This window comes from Suricata suricatta, chromosome 5, assembly GCF_006229205.1.
Source record: "Suricata suricatta isolate VVHF042 chromosome 5, meerkat_22Aug2017_6uvM2_HiC, whole genome shotgun sequence".
Taxonomy (NCBI): Eukaryota; Metazoa; Chordata; class Mammalia; order Carnivora; family Herpestidae; genus Suricata; species Suricata suricatta.
In genome coordinates, this window is record NC_043704.1 from 89,724,965 (window position 1) to 89,752,065 (window position 27,101).

General features: G+C 37.0%; 1 protein-coding gene across 1 annotated transcript in view; it reads right to left on the reverse strand.

Annotated features, from left to right (window-relative positions):
* Positions 1-27,101, reverse strand: part of NAALADL2 (N-acetylated alpha-linked acidic dipeptidase like 2) — a 669,400-nt gene that overhangs the window by 185,382 nt on the left and 456,917 nt on the right. Inside the window, exon 10 of the mRNA XM_029938743.1 lies at positions 12,861-13,007. Coding sequence (XP_029794603.1) covers positions 12,861-13,007 — 147 coding nt within the window. The remainder of the gene's footprint in view (positions 1-12,860; positions 13,008-27,101) is intronic.

The window sequence follows — 27,101 nt, forward strand, 5'->3', positions numbered from 1 at the left end:
GAAGGAGGGAAGATTTGTAAGCACATAGAAGCTTTGATCTAAACATTAATTTAAAAAATGTATCCATTCATTCATTCATAAACTTATTTAATGAATTTAAAGCTACCAATTACAGCATTTCAAGCAAAGAATAGAACTATTTTGTTTTCTAGTATAGTATTTTATTTATATTATGCTACATAGCGGGGCTCTCTTTTCAAGATATATTTAAGAAGACTATGGCTACCAGTGGAATATAGGAAAATTAAATTAATTCTGACTAAATCCTTAACTGATGCTCCCTCCTTTTTTTCTAGTTTTCTGACTTGTGTTTTTGGTTGGAATTTACAATTTTCTCATTAAGATTCAAATACGGAAATTCTACTGTTCTGTCAAAAAATATCCAAAGATGGTTCTTTATTCAAACTATTTTGGTGTGTATATACAAACCATTTGGGCTCATAAAACACATGATTTTATAAACTTTTCATAGTAGTACATGATCATAATCCTCAAAATGGAGTAGATAACAGAGAAGATAACACTTGAAGACTGCCCAGAGTTTGTTCAAAGTTCCATCATGCATTGCTTTGCTTAGAAAGTTTACTAAAATGGGGATGTCTGGGTGGCTCAGTCACTTAAGCAGCAGCCTCTGGATTTCGGCTCAGGCCATGATCTGACTTTGTGAGTTGGACCCCCAAATTGGGCCCTGAGCTGACAGCATGGAACTTTGTTGGGGTTCTCTCTCTGCCCCTCCCTCACTCATGTTCTCTCTCTCTCTCTCTCTCTCTCTCTCTCTCTCTCTCTCAAAAATAAATAAATAACTTTTAAAAATATATAAAATAAAAGAAAGATTACTAAAATGAACTCTTGCTTTATAACACACACCCTAGACACTGTGTCTGTTTAACTGAATATTTTTCATTTTGACAACTTCTCACTTCTTTTTATACCTTATTAAGTTTGAAATTTTGGAACGCATTTTCAACAATATCCTGGAAGTGACTTGTTGTATTGAGTACCTCATAGTTTCAAGGTCACAATCGTTATATAGCCACGCCTTTTAGAACACAAGTTACATCTACAACCTGTGGATACTACCAATGTATACTACCAATATAATGATTGGCTTAGGTCTCCAAAAACTGACTCCAGTTTTCTTAACAACAAATATTAGATAACACATTGAAGGCACCTGAGCAGGTTTATTCAAGAATACTTAGTTTCCAGGGTGCCTGGGTGGCTCAGTCAGTTAAGTGACCGACTTTGGCTCAGGTCATGATCTCACAGTTCATGGGTTTGAGCTCCGCGTCGGGCTCTGTGCTGACAGCTAGCTCAGAGCCTGGAGCCTGCTTCTGATTCTGTGTCTCCCTCTCTCTCTGACTCTCCCCTGCTCACAGTCCCTCTCTCTCAAAAATAAATAAGTGTTAAAAAAATTAAAAAGAAAAAGGCTACTTACTTTCCTACACCAGGATTGTCTACAGTTTGCCATACCTAATGTTCAGTACCTAGAGTTTAGGAACTTTTGGTTCTCAAGGTCTTTTGATCTTAAATCAACAGAGACAGATGTGTCTACTCAGAGTCCAGGACTCCCTTTCTAGATTAAATTCTAGTTACCTTCAACTCTAGAATCTCAGAATTCCCTTCTCAAAGAGGCTTATATCTGCTTCCAGTGACTGACCAGGCTTTTTTTCCAGGTCTAATCTTCAGAGAAGACTGTGCCTCCAGTATACAAACCTAGACCCAGGAAGTTGGGGAGAAGCCACCATGTGAGTGCTAGGGACTATACTTCAAAGTGCACACTGGGTGTCCACACAGCTACACAAGGCCCCTTCTGGTATAGGATGGAATCAAGGGTGAGCAGAAAAAGAAGGGTGGGTCAAGGGTTAGAAGTTGAGGGACAATTCTTCCTCTGTCACCACCTTGTGGCATAGGATTCTCATGCGTTTACAATGATTTTAAACAGGCGTTGGTCAGATCAGAAGGAAAAAGTATCTTTTATTTACCATTTTTAGTTTGATTTATAACATTTAAATAATTTATTTAAACCACATAACAGCTCCTATTTGTACCCTTGCCCTGTACCCTGAAATGTTAGGGGAAACTAGGCTATAGCTTCACCTCTGATCAAATTAAACACATCAAGTCACGTTATCTTTTCTAAATTTTTTAATGTCTTTATTCTATTTTGAGAGAGAGAGACAGACAGAGAGCGAGCAGGAAAGGGGTAGAGAGAGAGAGGGAGACATAGAATCAGCTCCAGGCTCTGAGCTGTCAGCACAGAGACAGACGCAGGGCTCCAACTCATGGACTTTGAAATCATGACAGGACCTGAAGTCTGATGCTTAACTCACTGAGCCACCTAGGCTTCCACAAGCCACTTTAAATAGACTAAATGTCACTAAAACAATTGAAAACAGAATGGAGAAAAGAGAATGGGAGCAAAAAACCATCCAGAAAAGGCAGAGGGTAAAAAAGAAGAAAAGAATATGAAGAGTATGACCTTATGTGCAGGAAACGGTGAAAGAAGCCAGACTGGAAAGGGAGAGACAAGAAAATTGAGGAAAGAAGTGTGAAAAAGAATCGAACCTACGGCATAGCAGAGAACAGCTATAGATAGAAGCATTGGGCTGGGAGCAGGAATAACTAAAGTATGGACTTACTTTTTTGTTTGAGTTGCTAAATCTCTCTTAGCTTCTATTTTTTTTTTAATATGGAGGAATGAATTAAGCTACTTGGGTACAATAATCAGTGTTGCTCTAAAAGTCAATTAATCTATGAGTGTATTCTGTTCTGTTCTGTTTTGTTTTGTTTTGTTTTCCAGTCAGTCCATTAGAGAAACTCTGAGCCAGGCATATCTGTGGAGTCACCACTCATATGACCATCTTCTCATTAAAGATGCCTCTGATCCTACTCTGACCACTTGGATTGTCCAAAATCACAACTTGTGGGAGTCTGCAAACCAGTGACAGGCAATGGAGCTTCCATACCTAACCTGGACCTGTGGCCAGTATAAAAAATAAGTGCCTACATGTTACCATAGTATTTTGCCATGCCCTTATCTGACTGTATTATTTTTAACAACAAATCTCAGCAATACAAAACAAAAATTTTTTAATTCAACTTTCCTATATGTATACTTAAGTGATAAATTAGAATTTATCTTGAGGGGCATCTGGGTGGCTCATTTGGTTGGTTAAACATCCAACTTTGGCTGAGGTCATGATCTCACAGCTGTGAGTTCCAGCCCCACATCAGGCTCTGCATGGCAGCTCAGAGCCTGGAGACTGCTTCAGACTCTCTCTCTCTCTCTCTCTCTCTCTCTGTCCCTCCCCTGCTTGTGCTCTCTCCTCTCAAAAGTAAATAAAACATTTAAAAATTTTAAAAAATTAAACAAAAGGAAGAAGTTGTCTCCTAACATGGAGTATACATAATATTTGCTCTGATAAGAATTATCATTGAATAAAGTGACAAGATACCAGTTTCAAGAACTAAAAATGACCCTTGTGCATAAAGTTACAGTCTACTTTTTTCCTACTTTTACCCACTGATCTGTACTACATAAACACAACACTATTTAGATTTTAAACATTCTTCACTAATAAAGAGAAAAATGGATCAAAATAATTCCAACAGTAAAGCTATTGACAAGAGACTATAGAAATCAAAATACTGATAAATACTTTGTTCTCTTTCAGAATCCTCTCCATTCAATTAAAATCACAGGGACAAGCATCATGAAAGATGGAAGACAACTGTAGCTCTCTTGAGACTAATATAAAAGCCAGTACTTTCATGAGGAAGCAATAGTGATCTTTAAAAGCAAGTGGCCTTGGCTTCCATCCATTTCTTTTTAACATTTATGAGACTTCAAAGGCCAGTGTTGTGTCTTTCTTTGTAGTTTCTATAGAAACATTTGCTTATTAAAAAACAAACAAAACTATAAGCTTCTGTCTGAAACACTATAAACTGTGAAGCAGATGTTACAAATCTGCAATTCCAGATGCAAATAAAATTGCATGGAGTTGTGGAGGTTAGGGAATGGACAAGGAGATTCAGTCATGGCCATAGTCATCAACCACAGCCTCATGAGCTCTAGATATGCCGTTTCCTTCTGGAGTTTATAGTTGGAGCATATGGGCACCAAAATTGCTGTTAACATTTTAATTATTCATTTTAAAAAGTCATCTAAATTAATCTCCAAAATGGTTTCAGATGTCATAATATTCCACGGGAAGAAATATGTCATTATCTTTGAAATTAGAAGAGACAAACTTACCCTCTCCTCATCTTCCAGAACTAACTTGGAAATAAAATTATAAACTGTTTTTTGATAAGACTATAATAAATTACTATGATGAAATCTTCATATCAGTTTTGTCATTATATATAAGTTATGAGCTCATTTTAAATTCAGTTAAGAAATATTACCCACTTGCAGCTATTGGTTAACTTTAAGAATTGTCAAAGCTGAAATGTTTAGAACCTTTGTATAGGAAAGGAGGAAAAGTAAGAAACACCACGGTTTTACACTGCACTCTGAAGACAGTGTGAGGTGGAGAGCATATTAGAGCTAGTTCATTTAATGTAGAAAGCCTTGAGAAACAGTTTAAAACCAGGGGGAAAGCCCAGATACCTGGCGCTGCAGTGCTGGTTTCAACCTTATTCTACCACTTAGTAGATATGTGTGATGTTAGCCAAGTTACTTGATCCTTTGTGCCTGGTTCCATCTTTAATGAAAGTAGTAATACTAGTACCTTTCTCATAAGTACCGGTTATAAGTACAAGAATTCATTTAAATGAACTAACATGCTTAAAGGACTTAAAACAAACCAATGCCTACCACAAATGCTATATGCATTAAATATACTTTTCCTTGATACTACCCTACCTTTACCACTTCACTGTATAGTATATGCCATCTTAGCTAGTATGATTTGTCCCACTGATTGGCAAGTTAATTATTTAGAAGTTAGTTCAATTAAATAATCAGAAAAAATACATTTGTAAAGTATTATATGTTAATTTAGATCTTGTGAATGCATGTTTATTGGCTAGTATTTTGATGAAAAAACCAAGATGTTTTCTTTAAACACTGACCTGTTGAATAAAGCTCTATTGTTTCTTTCCCGTCCTAATGTCATCACATTTCAAGCTGCTTTTTATTTGAAGTGGAATTATTATGGGGTGTCTGGATGGCTCAGTCAGTTGAGCTTCTGACTTTGGCTCAGGTCATGATCTTAGGGTTCGTGAGCTCAAGCCCTGCATTGGGCTCTGTGCTGACAGCTCAGAGCCTGGAGTCTGCTACAGATTCTGTGTCTCCCTCTTTGCCCCTCCCTACTCTCTTTCTCTCTCTCTCAAAAGTAAAGAAACGTTAAAGAAAATTTTAAAAAACATTAAAAAAATAAAGTGGAATTATTAGAGATGTTTGTGAAGGAAACTGAATGCAAAATGCATATAGATTAATATGATTTCCCCAAATCTTTTAAGAGTTGCTTGATCTACTACATATCAATTTTTTAGTAATAATTCACCTTTCAGGGTGTTATCACTATAGGTTTCTTAGAAGTAATTTTGTTCATATTCATGATTCACAAGTTAATGTAGCAGTTAAATTACCTTATTATTTATAACAAATACCAAGAGCATATATAGATCTGACAAAACAGCTGACTCCAGGCAACCATACCACATAACCTGAGAAAACACAAGTGTGCAAAAATTCAGAAAAGATCTCCTATGATGAGCTTCAGGAGGCTTTGGGAATCGATTTTCGTGTTTTAAAGGAGTGGAAATTGTCAATGAGTTCCACAAGTTGATTAAGTGGAAGTCAGTTAAAAATTTCTACTGACGTTTCTTTACTTGACTATTTATATGTCTGGGTCCTAACCTAGGCTGTGGGCACTTTAAGAGAAAGAGAACAGATTTTATTCATCTTTGAACTTCTGACATAGCACTGGATTACAGCAAATACTTAATAACTGCTGGCCAAATAAATGAGTTTGAATTAACAAATATCTGAATAAATCACACTGAAGTCACTCTTTGTCCTTAACTTAAATGTTGCCAAACTTACGACATGGTCTATCATTAAATCCACCTGTACACATTATTACAGGATTATTGAAAACTTCATTATAAAATAACTTTCCTCATAGCAGGGATGATCACAAGATAATTCTTGAAACAGCATTAGAGCTAAAACAGTACATATGCAACATATTTTTATCTAATGGTGATAGGCATTTGGAATAAATGTTCTTACTTAGAATTCCAAACAAGGACAACTGCTAGGGGAAATCTGTCCTCCTTGCAGCCATTTCTAAATATTAGGCAATTTGAAGTATGATCTCTTGAATTATCCATTTGAGTCTTAAGAGTTTCTTCACTCTTTGTTTTTTCAATATCTGTCTCATATTTCAATTTCTTGTGTTTACTCCTCAGGCTCCTGGAAACATATAGCAACTTTAATAGCACTCCCTCTGTGACAGGCATTTCATACACTGTACAATCAAAGCTTTTCAAGTCTGCTCTATAACTGTTGATTTGTTGATTGGGGTTTAACCTTCTCTTCTAAGGGAAGGCTTCTCAGAAGTGGAATTCTTTGTAGAGTCACAGTTTATGAGAGTGTTATATTCGCTTCTTCATGCTGTTTGTCAGGTGAATGGGATGGCAATACCCAAAGATGCCCGGAAAATACACACGCAGGTTTATCTAGAATCACAGTTCAAATTCTTGAAAAAAAGAGCAATGTTGAACACCTTGTCAGATATAAAGGGTGAAGTAGGCTAGTTTAACCAAGGCCATTTTCCCGAGTCAGCATTTCTCCATGTGTGGTCAGAGACTCTCAAAGATCCATGAGATCAACACTATTCTCATAATAATAATGACATCACATGCCTTCACACTCTCATTTTCTCCCTACAATCATAAGTGTACAGGTTACAAAAAGCTTGTCAATATGGGTTCAGATTCCACATTGAAACTAACCTCTAGAACACTAATCCTTATCAAATCCCAGTGTAGCATCACAGGAAAGTACCTGCCATTATGTAAAGAGAGTATGACTAGAGTTTCTTTATACATTTCAACCAACATATAACAGGAGATTAAATATAGAAACACATATGAGAATCCAGCTATCCCATATTAAGCCACAATAAAGAGATTTGCAAAAATGTAAAATATGTCACTCTTCTAATTGATATTTCCTCATCTTGGGAAATATAATTCTCTTCCACAAACATAAGTTATTTATGTTAATTCATAACAAGTTTATTATTGTTTTTTAAATAAATATACATTTTCTTAGTTTTAATTCCTAATGTAGTAAATATTTACACATATTAGCCACCTAACAAGAGCTCTTTTCTTTGGGGTTTTCAATACTTTTAGAAAGTAAATGGGTTTTTAGTACAAAATGTTTAAGAACCTCTGCCCTAAATGAATCAAGTCTGATCTGATAATAATACCATATGCTTTGATTGACACTGAAAGTACTCTTCCTAAAATAAATTGAAAGAGAAGTAATGAACTAGAGAGAACTCTAAAGCACCCCTTTCTATCCCATGTCTAACTGGCATTTTGAAGTCAAAAGTAGAAAGGTAAAATCTCATTTATAAGTGACATTACATAAGTTTTACTGCTATGAGACAGATTCTATCAGATACTGCAAAACATCAGTACAACATACGCATAGCTATGCACAACTATTTGGTTCCTTAAGTTGAGAGGTTTTTGAACTGTTATTACCTGTTAACATAACAGTGTCAGTGACTAAGCTCCAAACAGAAAATGTAATGAAAGAATTATCACTAATTAAAGTACAATAAATTAGTCTTCTACTTAGTAGAATAAAACATGAGGAACCAAGATGTAAACTATGAGTTATTTTGCTCCAGAATGTGTCCATGTGTATTGTAGTATTTTTATCTTATTGTATCTGAACAAATTAATTATTTTTCTGTGATAAAATTACCTTAATGTTAACATTCACACACACACACACACACACACACACACACACACACACCCAGGTACTCCTGCTGCTGTATATCAATTTAAGAATCAAACTGGTATCAAAGCCATCTAATTTAAAAAGAATAAGAGTTTCAAAACACTTATGCTATAGGAGCACATGTACCCCAGTGTTCATAGCAGCACTGTCAACAATAGCCAAAACATGGAAAGAGCCTAAATGTCCATCATCTGATGAGTGGATCAAGAAGATGTGGTATATATACACAATGGAGTACTACATGGCAATGAGAGGGAATGACATATGGCCATTTGTAGGAAAGTGGATGGACCTGGAGGGTGTCATGCTAAGCAAAATAAGCCAGGCAGAGAAGGACAGAAACCATGTTTGCACTCATAGGTCTAACAGGAGAATGGGAGAAACCTAATGGAGGACCAGGGGGAAGGGAAGAGGAAAAGAGAGTTGAGGAGAGAGAGGGACACAAAACCTGAGAGACTACTGAATACTGAAAATGAGCTGAGGGTTGAAGGGGGAGGGGGGGAAAGAGGTGGAGGTGATGGAGGAGGGCACTTGTGTTGTATGGAAACCAATTTGACAATAAGCTATTTTAAAAAAAACACCTATGCTACTGGGCTTTCAGTTGCTGGGTTACTAAATGATATTGAAACAATTATGCAAAAAACTCTGCTATATAAAAGCTATAATACCTCTTTATCTCATCATCATTTAAATGTTAAATGCTCCATTATAGAGGTAAATTGGGTTTAAAATAGATGTTTCAAGCAGGAGAGCAAAAAATATAAGGTTAAACAGAGTGAGGACCCAGAGCTTCAGTTGTGGTAGAAAGTTTGCTAGGGCATGGATTGATCTTTCGATATACTAAGAAAGCCAGACCCTCTGACATGCCCCATGGAGAGTAAATATACTGATCTGGAACAAAAATTATGTGAAACAGCTGTTAAGTGACAGAAGAAATGTGCTTCGGACCACCAGCCTGTCATAAATATTACACTCTTAATCAGAAAGCATCTGTCTTTTCATTTCCTTTTCAGCAATCTCTGTATTGTATTTAATCTGTGTGGAATGCTTCTTCTAACAGGTGCAACAATGTTTACAAATTGAAAACCTTATTTAAATGAAACTTACAACGAAAGACATTTCATTTCAATTAACGGCAATATTTTATGAGAAGGAATAATTCTAGCACTTGGCAAATCCATACATTGCTTTGCATTTGTGAAATGTAATTATTGGATAATTAGACTATCCATCCCAAGAAAAACTAAAGAAGAACTGTGCTTCCAGTAATCTGTGCAATCTATAAGCACCCAGAGATGCTATCAGGGAAAGGTACTGGTGGGAATATGGAAACATGAAATATTGGGAACTGAGGTTATAAAATGCCATATTTCATCAAAAATAATTTTAGAATAATAGCCCATGTGTCCATTAAAAGTGGTGTCTGTGGCACTACTTTTGTTTTCCTATAGTTTTTGTTCCTATTATCATTACTCCCTTGTTGAAACTGATCATAATAGATCTATAATCAATCTGCTGGATTAGAAATTATGGCAGAAATATTAAAGTTAGCATTATAATCACCCAAATAAAATTTAAGGATAATTTCTGTAAAAACAGGACTATAATTATAAAATTAGCTCGTTTAGAACACATACAATGTATAACGTGAAAAGGACTGTAGAATTATCCACCTGATGCTTTTACCAAAATGAGCGCAGTGATAATGAACTGAGCTTCTGTAGGGACCAGGCAGGTAACTTAGGCAACATCAGTGTGGTGAAGCATGTGGCCCTTTAGGTTGATTGTTTCATTTCCCAATTTGTGATGGCAGCAGGCATTGAAGAAATATTCTTCTTAACCGCACTCTAGCACAAACAACACGGCAGACCCTTAGTAAAGAGCGCGGGAAGCTGGTGAGTACGGCACAACTTAGCCCATTGTTTTCATGGGAGAAACAATTTCTCAGTAAACAAAATATATCTGTGAACTGGATTTTGCCTGTAGGCTTCCAATTTGCAACCTTCAGTGTAATCGTTGAGAACACACGCCTACTCTTAAAAAGATCTAAAGTCAATCACTATCTTGGCTATTTACTAGTTTTATGGCCTTGGAAAAGCTACTTGATTTTAAGCTTCATTTCATCCTCAGCAAAATAAGTGTTAGTAATAAAAACTGACTCATTAGGATATTTTAAATATTAGGAAAGATAAGATAAAAATACTTAGCACATCAAGTACTCAATAAGTGGTAGATATTATTTTATATATTATATGCGTTATATATTATATAATATGTAAATATATACACATACATTATATTTTTATATCTAATAGTAAATTCATGAAAAAGCTCTAATTTACTCACCTGCTTTAATAATTGACATGTAATAAATATTATTTATATCATGGATAAAGCCTGTCAATGTACATGATTCATGTCAATGTATACATATGTTTATAATAGGTTAACACAGAAAGCAATTGTTATTATTTGTTCTTGTAAGAATTTGCCACACAAAATTATCTTAAGCATTTATATATTGCAAGGGACAAACCCTTTAAATTTATTTTCAACACTAAAGCATTATAAAGAAGGCCATTTGTTAAAAAGCATCGGCGGTTCTCTTTTATTTGTTTTTTTAGAGACAGATATAATAAAAATAATTTTGCTGATGGGAGTTAAACATTTGGGGTATATTTGAAAAACTGATGAGGTTTTTCAAACGAAGCCTGTTCTAGTAGATAGACTTTAGCCACAGGAGTTGGGTTCACTGTGGTAACAGTGCCTTCTTAGAACATCACTGTGACCTGTTTACAAATCCGTCTACTGACACCTCAGATTGTCTAGCTGATCCTCATTAGATTCTCTCTCTTCAGCCTTAGAAGTTTGTTTTCCCTAATAATTAATAAGCCCCACCTTTCCACTAAATGTGTTCTTGTTTACAAAGTTTGGAAATTCTTCCACTAATATGGTGAACCTTCACGCAGATAATCATACCTGTTATGATAGCTATGGTTGATGGAGACCCTATTATATGCTCAATATTAGCTAAGTCTATCACATGCAGTCATCTCGTTTAATCCTTACCAGGGCTCTATGAAGTAGATTCCTTAAGTATACCAAGGTTCCTCCTCTGTAATATAAAATAATTCTGAAAGAGGTTCACTCATTTGTCTAGTAAGTGTCAGAGTCAAGGGTTAAGTATAGACCCATTCTTCAGGCTATACTATTCTGTCTGTCGAATTTCTTGGCTTAAAATTCAACCAGGACAAATTAGATATGTATGGAATAAAAGCTATCATTCAACATGTCAACATGACATGAGTTGGATGGGCTGAGATAGGAGGATGATAAAGAGATACTAAAAGATAGCAGGTAGGAGGGCACCTCGGTGGCTCAGTCAGTTAAGCATCGACTTCAGTTCAAGTCATGATCTAACAGTTTGTGAGTTTGAGCCTGACATTAGGCTCTCTGCTGTCAGCACAGAGCCCACTTTGGATCCTCTGTCTCCCTCTTTCTTTCTCCCCCCTCCCCCACTTGTCCTCTCTCTCTCTCTCTCTCTCTCTCTCTCTCTCTCTCTCTCTGTCTCCCTCTCCCTATCTCTCTCTCTTACAAAAATAAATAAATATTTAAAAAATATAAATGATAGCAAGCAGGAAAATTAAAAATGAGTTAATGCCTTAATACGTTGGTTACATTTAAGTGTATATAGTATGACTGGTGAAAGAAAAGATACCTATACACATGTATCCCACGTTTACACAATAGCAGATGAAAATACAATTTAAAAAGGATAAATTATAATAACTTTTTTATTACCCAAGAATTCATCCCACTACACTAGTGGGCTTCACCCAGGGCTTCTCTCTCCATGAATATAAGTTGCTAGTGACCATTGTCTGTTTACAAGGGAACTAAGGGACGAGCGTGGGAGTGCTACAGAGAAACATAGAGCCAAATATACTGAAGTAGCAGAAATTAAGATACTGCGTATCTGAAGTTGAGCCTTTAAAAATGTAATTCAAACACAACTTTTCAGGAGTATGTATAGTTGAAGAACAAAACAGGCTTTACTCTATTTCCAGCCACAGTTTTGTTAATATAACAATTACCTCCAGAGGGTCACCATCTCCAGATTTCAAATAGCTCCCAAGAAAGCATGCACAACTTGTAAAAGTCAAAATATTTCAATAGGTTTTGTTTCACAGAGAACCAGTTTCCTGTGACATAATTATGAGGGGGATCAAAAGGTTTAAAGGCCAATAGATGGATGAACATAGACTTAGTTACGATAAATCAGGCCTCTGAGATAATCTTGGGGAAAAAGCCTTCTATTCTCACAAAAAAAGTAGTATCTCTTTGGGCAGGCAAACTATTGACAAACTTTGGGCAGCTAATCCACAAGACTCACATTAATATACAGCACATGAAACACATTTTCCCTTGGGCAAGGAGAGGAGAATCTATTGCACATGTCATCTGTTTCTGTGAATACCGAAGATTACAATTATGTTTTGATGTTAATCCAACTACTGCAAACTTCTTGTTGCGAAGCATACTGTGAAAATGTGACAGTATAAATCTTTTTAAATTGAATTCAACACTATTGGAAAGAGCTGATGTTTTCAAATACTGTTACAAAGCCTCTAAACAACAAGAATAACTCTTTAAATGAAGCAGCTCTCTATAGTGACCAATTTGATAAGAAAGACAAATAGCCAGGTTAAAATCAAACTCTGCAAATCTGCTATATATATAATGTGTGTGTGTGTGTGTGTGTGTTTGTGTGCGTGCATGCGTGTGCGTGAGACAGAGAGAGAGAGAGAGAGAGAGAGAGAGAGAGAGAGAGAGAGAGAAATTTTTCATTGTTAAGAACAATCACCTCTAATGCTGTGGTGTCCTCATAGGCAAACTGCACCGTGGGAACTCCAAGATGGTTGATGAAATAATCAGCATCACCTTGTATCTGTACAGAACTGACGTTGGTTTCTCGGCACTTAGCTCTTCTGGAGCAGTTGAAATTATGTTTCTGAAAAACATAATTTAAATTGTCAGCATACACTGTGCTTCTCGGGACATCCCCAAAATCGGTGCTACTCAAAATGTGGTCAATAGATCGGCTGCATCAATGTCATCCAGGAACCTGCTGGAAATACAAATGCTTACGCTCCCCCCTTGTCCTCTGGAACGGGAATGGGAACCTTTGAGGATGGAGCCCAGGAGCCTATGTTGTAGCACTTGCCTATGGTTCTGATGCTCACCGAAGTGACTAGTGCTGGCTCAAATCAAACTCTGCTTGCTGTTGGTGCTTCAGAAGCATTTTTATCATAGATTATTAAGAACTATAATGATGCTTTAATTTGAAATATTTTAAAATGATGTTAAGTCCCTAAAAAGGTTAAGGGATTTTTTTTCAAGTTTTCCAATAAATGTAAAGAAAGACTCTGTAGGTTATAATTTCATTCTTCTTGGAATGTGTTTTGAAAACCACAGAAGGAATTTTCTCCATTTATTCTTTTGTAAAATAATGTTTACTTATTTATTTTTAGAGAGGAAGAGTGTGTGAGCAAGGAAGGGACAAAAAGAGAGGGAGAAAGAGAGAATCCCAAACAGGCTCTGTGTTGCCAGCGCAGAGCCCTATGAGGGGATTACACCCATGAATACTGCGTTCCTGATCTGAACCCAAACCAAGAGTAAGATGCTTAAACAGCTAGGCAACCCAGGTGCCCCTCTATTTATTCTTAAAAGCATATTCCCTTAAGCCTCAAGTACGAAACTTTTACGGAAAAATACCAGTCTCTTCAGGAGTAATCATGAGAAAAGTGAGACAACAGCAATAAGAATACACATTTAATATCAAGTAGAAAGTATGTATTCAATATATGTTTGTCATTGAATCATGACATTGACTCTTTGGGGTGCCTACGTGGCTCAGTTAGTTGAGTGTCTGACTTCAGCTCATGTATTTAATACCTACACTGGGGTTGCTGTCATCAGTGGGGAGCCTGCTTTGGATTCTCTGTCCTCCTCTCTCTGCCCCTCCCCTCTTTGTGCTCTCCTCTCTCTCTATCAAAATCAAATAAACATTAAAAAAAAAGACATTGACTCTTCAACCACACCCCCATCCCCATGTTTCTTTGGCATGATATAATTTCAAAAATATAAGTACTGGATTATAAAAAGCAAAGAAACTACTTTATATCATGTACAAATTCCAAGTAGTTTTGACAGATTCAGCTTTTGAGAACCAGCACCTTTGAAGGTATTTGTTCAGTCAGACTAGGTTTTTGCTCCTAATTGAATTTTGAATGCCTTAGACAGGCAAGACAGCCACCAATTTTCCATTACTGGTGTCTTGTGCTCAACCTGCTTTGCTTGTTCAAATTCACAGAATGGTGGCTAGACGCATTTATATTTGTGAAACCTAGACTGTTACACTCTGATGTTTTTAATAAGGTTTTGATAGAATCTAGTCTTTTCACAGATGCTTTAGCCAACAAAATTAAAAATAATTTTTACAAGGAGTCTACTTTCTCTTTACTTATATGGTTTCTCTTATTTACATGTCTTGCATCCTACTCAACATCAATGGAAATCTAGGTTTGGCTTTAATTTATTTTTGCATGCTGAATTCTTAATATGCACTCCAAATATCAGCCACACTAATATTTCCTTAGAAATCTGTGGGAAAAAATGTCCTTAGAATTTTTTTTTTCTCAGCAGAAGACTGTCATGGATCAAAACCCAACAATCCTAAATTCCATATTATGTGTCTCTGAAAGAATGAAATTAAAAAATAAACATGAGGGCGCCTAGGTGGCTTAATCGGTTAAGCATCTGACTTCAGCTCAGGTCATGATCTCACAGTTCGGGGGTTCGAGCCCCACGTCAGGCTCTGTGCTGACAGCTAGCTCAGAACCTGGAGCCTGTCTTTGGATTCTGTGTCTCCCTCTCTCTATGACCCTCCCCTGCTCATGCTGTCTCTCTCTCTCAAATATAAATAAAACATTAAAAAAATTTTTAATGTGAAATGTAAATGCAATATTTGATACTATTTTCATGCAGTCATTATTGCTATATAATAGCTTCCCTGTCACAAAAGTCTGTTTCCCATATGTGTAAGTTGCTGAAATGACACAAATCCCCCCTGCCCCCACCCAGTCAATCCTTGCATTCTTTGTTTGCCCTACAAGTTTCACAAAGCAAGGTTCTTTTTTACATCAGCCTTTTACCACTGGGCCAGGACATTCTTTTTTGAAGTCATTACAGATATTCAAGTCTCTCTGTTCTTGCCATGGCTAATCCCATTGCATAGCTCATATTTTCACTGCATTCCATTCCTGCGATTCCTTCTAGTTACATCATTACTCATATGTTCTTTATTTTTCAGCCAACTCAAAAGGGCAACATCCAGCCTTCAGGATTACATCCCTTAAAATACTTCCATATTCTTTTCCCTGCTCTGGCTTGCTTTACTTCACCCATTTATTAACCAATCTATCTTTTTCCTAAAGGTTTGTATTACCACCTCCATAATTTATAAAAACTCCTTTTGTAAGTCAATAAGGATGGGGACAGAATGAATATTATTTAGAATTTTTTAAATGTTTTGTTTATTCTTGAGAGAGCAAGAGTGGGGAAGAGGCAGAGAGAGGGGGATGGAAGATCTGAAGCTCTGAAGCGGACCCTGTGCTGACAGCGGTGAGCCACTGTGTTGCCTGAACTCACAAACTGTGAGATTATGACCTGAGCCGAAGTTGGACACCCAACTCATTGAGCCATCCAGGCGCCCCTACTTAGAATTGTTTTAAAATTATGTTTAGAAGGTTGAGGTCTACTAACCCATATTGATGGTGCTAAATGTGGACTATGTATGGAGGGAGGAACAGTAAAGGACAGTAGCATTGTTTGTCGCAGATGCCTGGAACCTTTAGTTGGAAGTGATTGGCTAGTTGAGTCTCCTGTTAGGTTTAAGCACAAATGAAGGGTCAAAGCTTCAAGAAAGCCTATCCAAAACTGGAGAATCAGGGACAACACAGTTCCCTGAGGAGCCTTCCTGGAGTCTGTTCCTGACCTACTAAACCCACAGTTTCTCTGCAAATTCTGGAGAGGACTTATCTCACCAGCTCATTTTATTTCTCCTCTCCTTGTTTCTCTCTCTCTCTCTCTCTCTCTCTCTCTCTCTCACTGCTTCCTCCTGTATTGCCTATTCTCCTGTGATTTAACTACTGATGAGGGAAGAAAGTGTTGTACCGTCAAGCCTCTGTTTATTTTGTTCTTTAGTTCTTTTGTTTGTAGCTATTTTCAGAGAGAAATAGGACAAAAAAGAAGCCAGTTTTCAGACTGGATGTTTTTCCCCAAGTCATTTCATCTAGGGATTTCCCTTAAGGAGACCATTCATTCCTGGCACAGAAACCCTATTCTCTAAATATTTTTATTATTCATTACTTTAAATTTAGGCCAAATCCATAGACCTTCAATGATCCTAAATCTGTATTCTACCCTGATGTGAGCTGTTTTCCCACACCACACTTCAGTGGATTGTGGCATGTCCACACTGGGTAAGAGGTAGTGATCTTCTCAACCCCTGTGACTACTAATATCTGAGAGGGACATAGAAAGGAATGTTAATTCCCTTCATTTTACTATAAGTTAGCCACCATGGGAGAGAGAAGGTTGGTAACAAATTTGTGCAGGTCAATTAATCTTTTAAATTTATTTATAAGGTTGAGTAATTCAAATTAAGTATTTCATCCAAGGAGTTCAAAATGCTCCATACCTAATGTTTGATAACAAGCATTTTTATTACAGTTCATAAAATAAGCAAGTTCAGGCAATGACCATGATTATGTCACTTGTTTATTTTCCTACCACAAGTCTACTGAAGACCTGAAATGAAATCACCATCTCAATCCTAAAAGCTGTGTGCTCTTTACAAGTGTACTTTTATGCTGAAAGCTAAAACCATATAGTAAATGATCATATAAGTGAAATATAAAGAAATTAAGTTGATATTTACCTTAATTGTATAGTGATACCAAGGAACAGTGACAAGATGCTAAAGTATTTAAAAATCTGTTTAATAATTCAAACATTATATTTCTCCCACACTCGGCTTTCCTCTGCACACATAAGTATTCACTCTGCATTTGTAGGAAATCAAAGGTGATTACTTATTCAAACAGCAAGAAAGTGTAACATTCAAAATAAAAGTACCACATTCTATACGTTGTAATAAAATTAAATCACTTTCATTTCAGTATCATCTTGTAACTTCAATGTGTAGAAACAATTTGTCTCTCTGGTTTTCCTGAATTTCACTGTTAGTATAGTAATAGTTGTGATAATGATGCTATGGTCACAATATAGGCGCCGGGATGGTTAATTTTATGTGTCAATTTGATTAGGCCACTAGATACTCATATCTTTGGTCAAATAGTATTCTGGGTACCATCTGTGAGGGTGTTTTCCATAGATGAGATTTACCTTTGAAATCAGTAGACTGTCTAAAGCAGATTGCTTTCCCTATGGTGGGTGGGCCTTAATTCACCCAGTTTAAGGCTTGAATAGATCAAAAAAAGCAGACCTTCCCCAGTAGGGAGGAACTTGACTTGAGCTGGGACATAGGTGTGGAGGCCACTTTCAGGCAAATGGGTTTCTGCAATGAAATGTGGAAAGGGTTCCACAAGACCACCTGGCTGACCACCATTTCAAAATATCCATAGTCCCTAATGAATCAGTGGACTATTTATAACTAGGAACAGTTACCAGAAGAGGGAATATTCCATAGAGAGCCATACCTCCTCACTTTCTGTCCTTAAAAGTAGCCCCTACCCACTGCCTTTGCCCTATTCAATAAATTTCTATTTCCTTTGTTCTGCATCAGTGAATTCTTTTAACCTCCTGCACCAAAGGTTCCACCCCATTGTCATCCCACATTTGAAGGCCCCCATGCAATCAAGAGACACCCAATTTAGGCACAGAAGGAAAAGGGTCTTTTCCTGTCTTTAGACTCAACTGAAACACATTAGATCTTCTTGGGGGTCAAGCCTCCTGGTTTGGGGGTGGAACTCACACCATCAGCTGTCTGGGTCTCTAGCTGCCAACTGCAGACCTTAGGACTTCTTAGTCTTCATAATCCTGTAAGTCAGTTCCTGGTTCTATTGATTCTGTTTCTCTGGAGAATGATGACTAATGGTAGATCACCTTTCTGTTTAAGAAATTTTCATCAGAACTTGTAAAAATTTAAACTTTAATAGTGGTGATGATGTGGAGAACGAAGGAAAAAGGAAATGTAGACAACATTGAATTTCCTTATAACCTGCAGCCCATTGACAAATACTTGAGACAAGCAGAGTAGGACATTCCTCTGGGAACTCCCAACTGTCTTATTATTAATACTTTGCTAGCAGGGGAAACAACCTTATCTTGCCAATAGCCAGGCTTTCAGGATCCTGGGAGTCTTCTTTAGCCTAGGAAAATCTTTTTGGAAACTCTCCTAGTCTTTACCTCCCCCAACTCCCAATTCCAGTGTAGTTATTTCTGCCCAAGTGTCCTGCACTTTTTTGCACTGAAGATGTCTCAAGAATTCTTTCTTGATCATTGGCTCTGAACCGCAACACTCCAAACCACATCAATTAGAAGTGCTGGGTTTTTGTTCCTTTGGTTAACTGGAGGTAGTTTCATAAAATTGTGTTACATTTTTACTTTAGAACTGATAAACATGATCCCATCAATGTGAACATTGTAAATAGTTAAGGAATCGCAGAGAAATTATTGCCTTTTGAAACTAGAGAGAGCCGATCATATGAAAGCCCACAGAAAGCACCGGGGTTCTTCTCCTGAGGCCCAAGGAGGGTGGGGTGGAGGAGTTGCATCTCTATTTCCATTCAACTCTAACTGAAATTTAACATTGCATTCAAATATCAAGTAGGCCCTAAACCAAATGTATTTGCAGTACCTGTGACTTTGTAATCAAATGAAACCAGGCATTTTTATATCACATTTCAATTGTAAAAGACTCATTACTAATTTGAAAAGATGGCAATTTACAAAACATTTGCTTAAATTTTGAGGTTTAATGTGTTAATTTAAAAAAGCTTACCTATCAGTAAAATGCAAATTTATGTGTTTTAATACTTAGATAACTGCAGTTTTACATCATTATTTTCCTTTGTAATCCTGTGTATTTTAATTTAAGCATTTAAAAACATTATTTCTGATAATGGGTCTGTATAGATTTGATCAACCTATCAAAGTGGTCCACAGTGGGGAGCTCTTCTAGCAAAACAGTTTAACAAATTAGAAAATTGGGGCCCCAAATCAACAGAATTAGAATTTGATTCCACCAGATGTTTTCACTCCACAAACAACACTCTTTACTCTCGACCATGCTGATATGCCTACCCTACAGACCACATGGACCCAGGGGACTGTCCAAATCCTAAATTTGTTCTTTCTGGGATTGTAGGGATTCTTTTTTTTAATCACATTATAATCACTGGATGTGGTTGTAACCTCCTATCTGTGTATCTGTGGCATTTCTTCAATGTTTATTTAGTGTGCATGTCAGGAATCCCTCACTTATTTTGGTTGCATTTAATGCCACTGCCTCGAGTTGCTACCTATACCCAGCTCCTCATAATGTATTTCAGATCTCCTTTGGTAATCTTTGAGAGGCAACAGGAAGTTATGCTCACTGACTCTTTAATATTTTAAAATGGAAACTTATTTCAGCTGTCCTACACACCAGCATCTGATAATGAGTTTCTTATATATATACATTTAAAAAATAAATCAGTAAATATCTTGCAATGCATTTATTAAAGATTAAATTGAGTCTGAAGAGAAAACCAGCTTTTTAACTTGATTTTTAAAAGGAAATTTTCAACCCGTAAAAGGGGATTTTCAAAATCTCCAGTGCCTCAAGCACTGCTTACTTAGTGTTAATAAAACATTTTCAGTTTTAAATGGTGCAGAATGGTATTCCTCGCATATGATGAGGGAGCATAAGGCAAGCAGACAGGTCACCCCTCCCCCACCAGGTGGGACATGTGTGATATTCCTGGGGCCCTCCTGGCTGCCCAAGAACAAAGGAAATGGGGAAAACTAATGGTTAACTGACAGAACTCATAGTCCTGCTCGACCCAAGTCTCCATCTCTTAGTAAATTACAAGAAAAAGGCAATCTTATCAATAGCTTAATCTCCAGAGACCTATAGACTCTGGGTCCTGGAGCCCCACCATCACCCATCCATAGTGATGTAGGAAGCCAAAGCAGAAGGACATTGCAAATAGAACTAAATTTCCTTATAACCTGCAGCCCATTGACAAATACTTGAGGCAGGCAAAGTACAATGTTTCTCCAGGAACTCCTTACTATCTTAATGCTAATGCTTTGCTAGGGGGAAAAACAACCTTAGCTTCATGATAGCTAGGCCTCCACTACCCTGTGAATCTTCTTTAGCAAATAAAAATCTCATTGGAAACTTCCCCTGGACTTTCCTCCCCCAACTGCATAGTATATAACCAGTCTCTCCCCATGGTCCCTGGGCAGTAATTCCTGTCCACAGGTCTCAAATCTGTGCTTCAATAAAATCACCTTTTTGCACCAAAGACATCTTCAAGATTCTTTCTTGGCTTTCAGCTCTGGACTCCATGAACCCCACTATCACCCCCCAAAATCTCATCAGTATAAACAAGTAGGATTGCCAAACTGAAAAGTTAAATTTTCATCTCATTCTATTCATTTTTTTAAGCTTTAATCCTGTTACCATATACGGAGAAATGGTACTTGATATTTGAAATACTTCAAATCATATTGAAATATATTGATGCAGTAATGAATGCCTTAGAGAGCACTCTGTAATAGTGAAAAAAAGAATGAAGACATTTGCCCTTGTTTTTACTCTAACTTCTAACTTAGGTCTCCTCCCCAAATCCCAAGTCTACTCTATTTTGCCTTCCTCTTCCCTGGTTAATTGGTTAACTTAAGATTCCTGGCCAGGGGCGCCTGGGTGGCTCAGTCGGTTAAGCCTCCGACTTCGGCTCAGGTCAGATCTCACGTTCGTGGGTTCGAGCCCGCGTCGGGCTCTGTGCTGACAGCTAGCTCAGAGCCTGGAGCCTGCTTCCAGTTCTGTGTCTCCTTCTCTCTCTGCCCCTCCCCCTCTCATGCTCTGTCTCTCTCTGTATCAAAAATAAATAAAAACATTAAAAATTAAAAAAAAAAAAGAGTCCTGGCCAATGGACACATAAATACAGAAGACATTTCTTTTTCTTTCCTTCTTTTTTTAAAATTGTCCACTTAAGGTTTTGTGTAACAATAAAAAGTAGGTATGTTATTTTAAAACCTTAAAAATATTTCTATTTCTCTCAAACTGTTGGGCTTAAATAAAAAGCTCCACTAAAATAATAAAATAATAGCCACCCTATGGTAGCACACACCACAATATATTCCAGATAAATCCATCTTTTTAAAAAATTTTTTAAAATATTTATTTATTTTGAGAGAGACACACACAGAGTGTGAGTGGGGGAGGGGCAGAGAGAGAGGGAGACACAGAATCTGAAGCAGGTTCCAGGCTCTGAGCTGTCAGCACAGAGCCCGATGTAGAGCTTGAGCCCAGAGAGCACAGATCATGACCTGAGCCAAAGACAGATGCTTAACTGACTGAGCCACTCGGGTGCTCCATGATGAATCCATTTTCTAAGGGCAAAATCTAACTCATAAAAGCATGGAGGAAACAATGGAGAAAAAATTTAAATAATCTTAGGGTGGGAAAGATATTTTTGAGTACGTCACATACCAAGATGACAAAAATCATTAAATACCCCAACAACATAAACATATGTGTTTTCTGCATGGTAAAAATTACCATAAAAAACGATAATTGAAAACCCATGGAAAAGAATAGTTACTATTAATTCCCTAGACAAATGGCTAGTTTCTGTAATACATAAAGCAAAAAGGACAAAAAGATAATAAAAAATAGTCAGTGAATATGAACTAGCATTTCACAGGAAGAATAATTATAAGTGCCTTTTATGCATAAAGTACATATGAATGTCTTTCATTTTTACTATACCAAAAAAAAAATCTTTGTCAAGTTTGATTATGGACTGAGTTGTGATGGATATGGGAATTCTGGTGTCTCATATATTGCCAAAGAGAAAAACAAGTGTTACAAATTCTATGAAGCTTAAATAAATTATATCACATCCATATGATGGAATAATATTCAGTTTTTAAAAAGAACAATGAACTACTTATGCATTGGAAGTAAATAATCTCTGAGATATAATTTTTACATGAAAAAAATGTATAGTAAGACTCTCTATGTTGTCATTTTTGTTTTAAAAAACTGCATATGCTCTAATACAAATGTTGTTTGCCTCTGGGGAGAGGTACTTGTGGAAAGAACAGCCTTAGGAGGAAGACTTTTCATCGTCTACTTGTTAATTACTTTTGAATTTTAATCTGTGATTGAATCATCTGCCAAAAATAAATGTTAAACTTTTCAAATCTTCTCTGAACTATAAACCTTGTTTCCAATTCCAAGACTCCCTGATTATGAGGTTATCAATTTAAAAATAGCTTTTTTTTGGATAGTAAGAGAGAAACAAAACATGCAACAGATAGCTCCCAGTTTCAGAAATGCTAACATTTTACACAGTGTGTCTAAGTAGAAAAATGAGTTACTTAGAATTATATCACCAATAACAATTTAATATAAGAAAGTCCATTTGGGCCATCAGAAATGTCTATACTACTGGGAAGGGGACAGATAAAAGTAACTGCCACTTAACAGGGAAGAACAAGTTCTCTTTGGGGAGGATTTGGAAATGGATACAATAGCACGAGTCCCCTGCTGGGGTAGGGGCCAATAAAGTAGGCAGTCCAAATAACCAGCTTACTGGAAGAGAATATACAGCCTAAAAATGGTGAGAAGAACGAAAAACAAAACTTTCATTCATTTTATAATCTTGATTTCCTTGAGGAACCATTTACATTGTTTGCAGGTATTGTATTTTCTAGGCAAGTGTCAAGTTATTATCAAAATATGCTAAATATGGGCCACCTCACTTTCTACGAGGAGACATTTACCTGAGGATTTACCATTTAGAAACAAACACCTTATTAGATCATAATTCAATCCTGTGAGATGATAAAACAAGTATTATTCCATGTGCAGATTTAAAAATTTTTGGTTAGGGTGCTTGGGTGGCTCAGTCAGTTAAATGTCTGACTCTTGATTTTGGCTTAGGTCATGATCTCATGGGTCATGAGATCGAGCCCCATGTGCAGAGGCTGCTTGGGATTCTTTCTCTCCTTCTCTCTCTACCCTTTCCCTGAGCATGCACATGCACATGCTCTCTCTTTCTCAAAATAAATACACATCTAAAAACTAAATAAAAGTTTTGTTATCCTCTAGGGATTTCTAACTGGATTGTAACATTGATGCCCTTTCCCCTATCTGCCTATACCCCTGGTTTTATAATCCTTTTCTCTCCCATTTAATAAGGAAATAAGAAAGGGGTTCCTTGGTTTGTACAGAAAGAGCTGGTCGCTGCTGACTAACCAATTCAATTAAAATTACCTTATAGTTTAAGACAATGATGAGTTAAAAAAATGTACCACATAAAGAGACTCCAACGTGCCACTCTGGCACTTTCTCTGATAGGCTTACTGCTGGTCATTCCAACAGCTAAACCTATTTCCTCATGAAATGCAAACTATATACAGAATGACAAACCCAGGGCCCTTCCAAAAACTGTGCTCTGATTATATCTAAATGACACTGTGAGCATATTGGAAAGGTAGAGAGGAATCATCCTAACTGACCTTTGGCCAATGCACTGGATGAAAGCACACTCCCCCTGGGTACAATTCCTATAGGACCTTTAATGACCAAAAGGATCAAGATATGGATTTTACGTCTCAGTGAAGGATAACAACTCTGGCTTCACAATGCTGTTCCATGCTGAGGAATTGGCTGACATAACATAACTTCAGCTATTATTTCACCAGCCTTCTTGAGGTTTGTCTTAAATAGCTTCTCCTGGCCTCACAGGCAATGCTATTTTAAATAATACGATGTCAGCATTTCAGTGATGTATTCCAACTGCCAGGCATTAAAAAAATTAACTGAAAAACCTAACTGGTTTTCAATTCAACATTAACTATCTCAGGCTGCAAATATTTTTAATGAAATATTTAAACAAACTCTACTGTAGATGAAACAGTTTAGTCACTTCCCTTCAAAAAAATCCAGACATTTCAAAGAAAGTAAACCCAGAGCAAGGAAGCAGTTGGAGTTACTTTGCATATATTTGGCATCATTCAGTAGATAGCAGGAGAAAGTTTGCTGTCCTCCCTGTGACCAGGGGTGCAGTGCAGTTGTAAATCAGGTGGGTACTCTCAGGGTTTTTTTTAGAGGTAAGTCATTTAATTTTAGGAGGGCACAGGGAGAAAAGGCTGAAAAATGCAGACTTGGCAAGCCAGGAGGGCAAAAGGATGTGGATGGCATACCATCGCACATTACCATTTCAAGCAAGTTAAGTGCTGAGAGTGAGAAATCGGGCAGAGGAAATAACACCATCAGCAGTACTATGTCTAACTCTGACAGGTGACAGCATCGTCACATAACCTGAAATCCTGGGGCCTAAATAACTGCTGGCCTAGGGACAGCTTTGCTAGAGCGAGTTCATCAGAGCTTTGTAGCCACCATTCTACCCAAGGAGCACTGTGCATAGGATACCCAGGCACCACCCAGGACTCACCCCCAATGCCAATCCCCACGGGTCAGGTTTCTCTGTACCAGACCTAGGACCATTATTTTGGTCCCAGTGTTTCAGTCGAACGCTTACTCCACTAGTTTTAACTCAATTCTCCTTTGAATTTTTTGGGCCTTTCCTACATGCTTTTTGAGGTCAAAGAATTTGTTTTGTCCACCTTCCTATTGACTCCATATTGATCAGCACAATAAAATGGGTACGATAAGAATTTGTAAAAACAAAATCAGTCCAACTGTTTCAATGTTTTTTTTTTCCCCCAATGGGAAGGGGTGGTAAGGGAGAGGAGAAGAAAAGAGTTTTACAAACATCATCTGGCTTGACCTAGGTTTAGACCTGAAAATGACAGGATTCAGAATTCTAAAGATCTCAGGAAGCTTGAGGTTAAGTTCAGGTAATTCCATTAGTCATAACTGTACTCACTCGAAAGCTCTCTCTTAATTCCCTGCAGGGCAAAATCTGCTTTCAAGAAAGCCATGCATCCTATTAGATACCTGGAGGAAGTCATTAAGTATATACTGACATCACAGAGCACATTGTGATAAGTAGGTGTTGAGATAAATACTAAAGAACAATCAAAGCATGACCCACAAATAGACTGCAGATGAGATAGACAATTTGCATTCTTCCTTGAAAAGCACTGATGTCTCTTTTCAGCAGTATAACTTTAGGCAGCTATTTAACTTCCTGAAGCCTTGAATTTCTCTAATGTAAAAAGAGACGATGTGTACAATATGAGGAGGTTGAGAGGAGTAAATTAAATAACACACGCAAAGCACTCAGCACCTAGTCCTCCATCAGAAGTACTTAGTACCTGTTATTGTTATGAATTACCTTTACTACTAAAGTAACCAACAAACCACACACACACACACACACACACACACACACACACACACACACACCTATATTTTTGGCAATGTCTTTCTACCAAATATGCTTAAAACTATTTTCTCTTGCCTTCTAAGATATGGAATGCCATAATCTTTTCATGACTATCTAATGCACTTTTTCCTAATGAATTTTGGTAAACTTTGGTTCTAAAGGACGCTTACTTCACACTTTTTGTTTTTCTTCTTCTCAAATTAATCTCTTTGGATTTTACTTAAAATTTTTTTTTAATGTTTTACTTTTATTGAGAGACAGAGACAGAGTGTGAGCAAGCAAAGGGCAGAAAGAGAGGGAAATACAGAACCCAAAGCAAGCTCCAGGCTCTGAGCTGTCAGGACAGAACCTGATGTGGGGCTCAAACAAGTGAACCGTGAGATCATGACCTGGACTGAAGTTGGACACTTAACCAATCGAACCACCCAAGTGCCCCTATTTGGATTTTATTAGAGTTCATGTGACAGAATTATATTTTTTCTTATTTAAATACCCTTACTAAATTCAATAGATAATATTTTTTAAATATTATAAAAATATTAAATGTTGTAAAATGTATTCCCCTTTTGGTTTTCCACAAAAAAGAGACTAAAAAAATTGGGGTAAGGCTGTGTATATTTAATTTTTTTTTTTTGAGAAAGAGAGAGAGACAGCATGAGCAGGGGAGGGTCAGAGAGAGAGGGAGATACAGAATCTAAAGACAGGCTCCAGGCTCTCAGCTAGCTGTCAGCACAGAGCCTGACGTGGGGCTCGAACCCACGAACCGTGAGATCATGACCTGAGCCGAAGCCAGATGCTCAACCTACTGAGCCACCCAGGCACCCTGGGGTAAGGCTGTGTAAAAGATCATTATCTATACCTGAAAAATGACTGCAAATCAGTTCATATTTTTTCATGCAGTACCTAGGAATTTTTTAATAAATTATTTTATTTGTCTTAAATTAACTTTTTCCTTAATAAAACATTTTCTAACCTGTGATGGGAAAATACAAGAAAAAATATTTTAAAAAGCATTATAATTAACAAAAAAGTAACAAAGTAACAAAACAGATTAAAATAATCAAACATTAAAAAATTCATAATACTTACTTAATATTTAAAATATATATATTCCATATCTACTATACACCAGATGCTTTCATATATAATATTTCATCTTTCTAACACTATTTTAGGGAGTAGATAATTATCCCTAAGCTGTCTTAAAGCCACCATTGCTAAGAGAATTTTAAAGAAGTCATCTGCAGTTATTTAGGTGGTGAGAAGGCCCAAACCTGGACCATAGTTTCTGTTTCCAGATCCAGTATTCTTGACTCTTTAACTGCAATCCTGGGATTCTAAAAAAGTCAGCTTTCTTCTCACTACATCTGGAACTCAAAGCACTTAGAAATGGAGGCCACTTTGATATGAGACTTTGTGTTGGATTTGACATTTTGCAGATAGATACA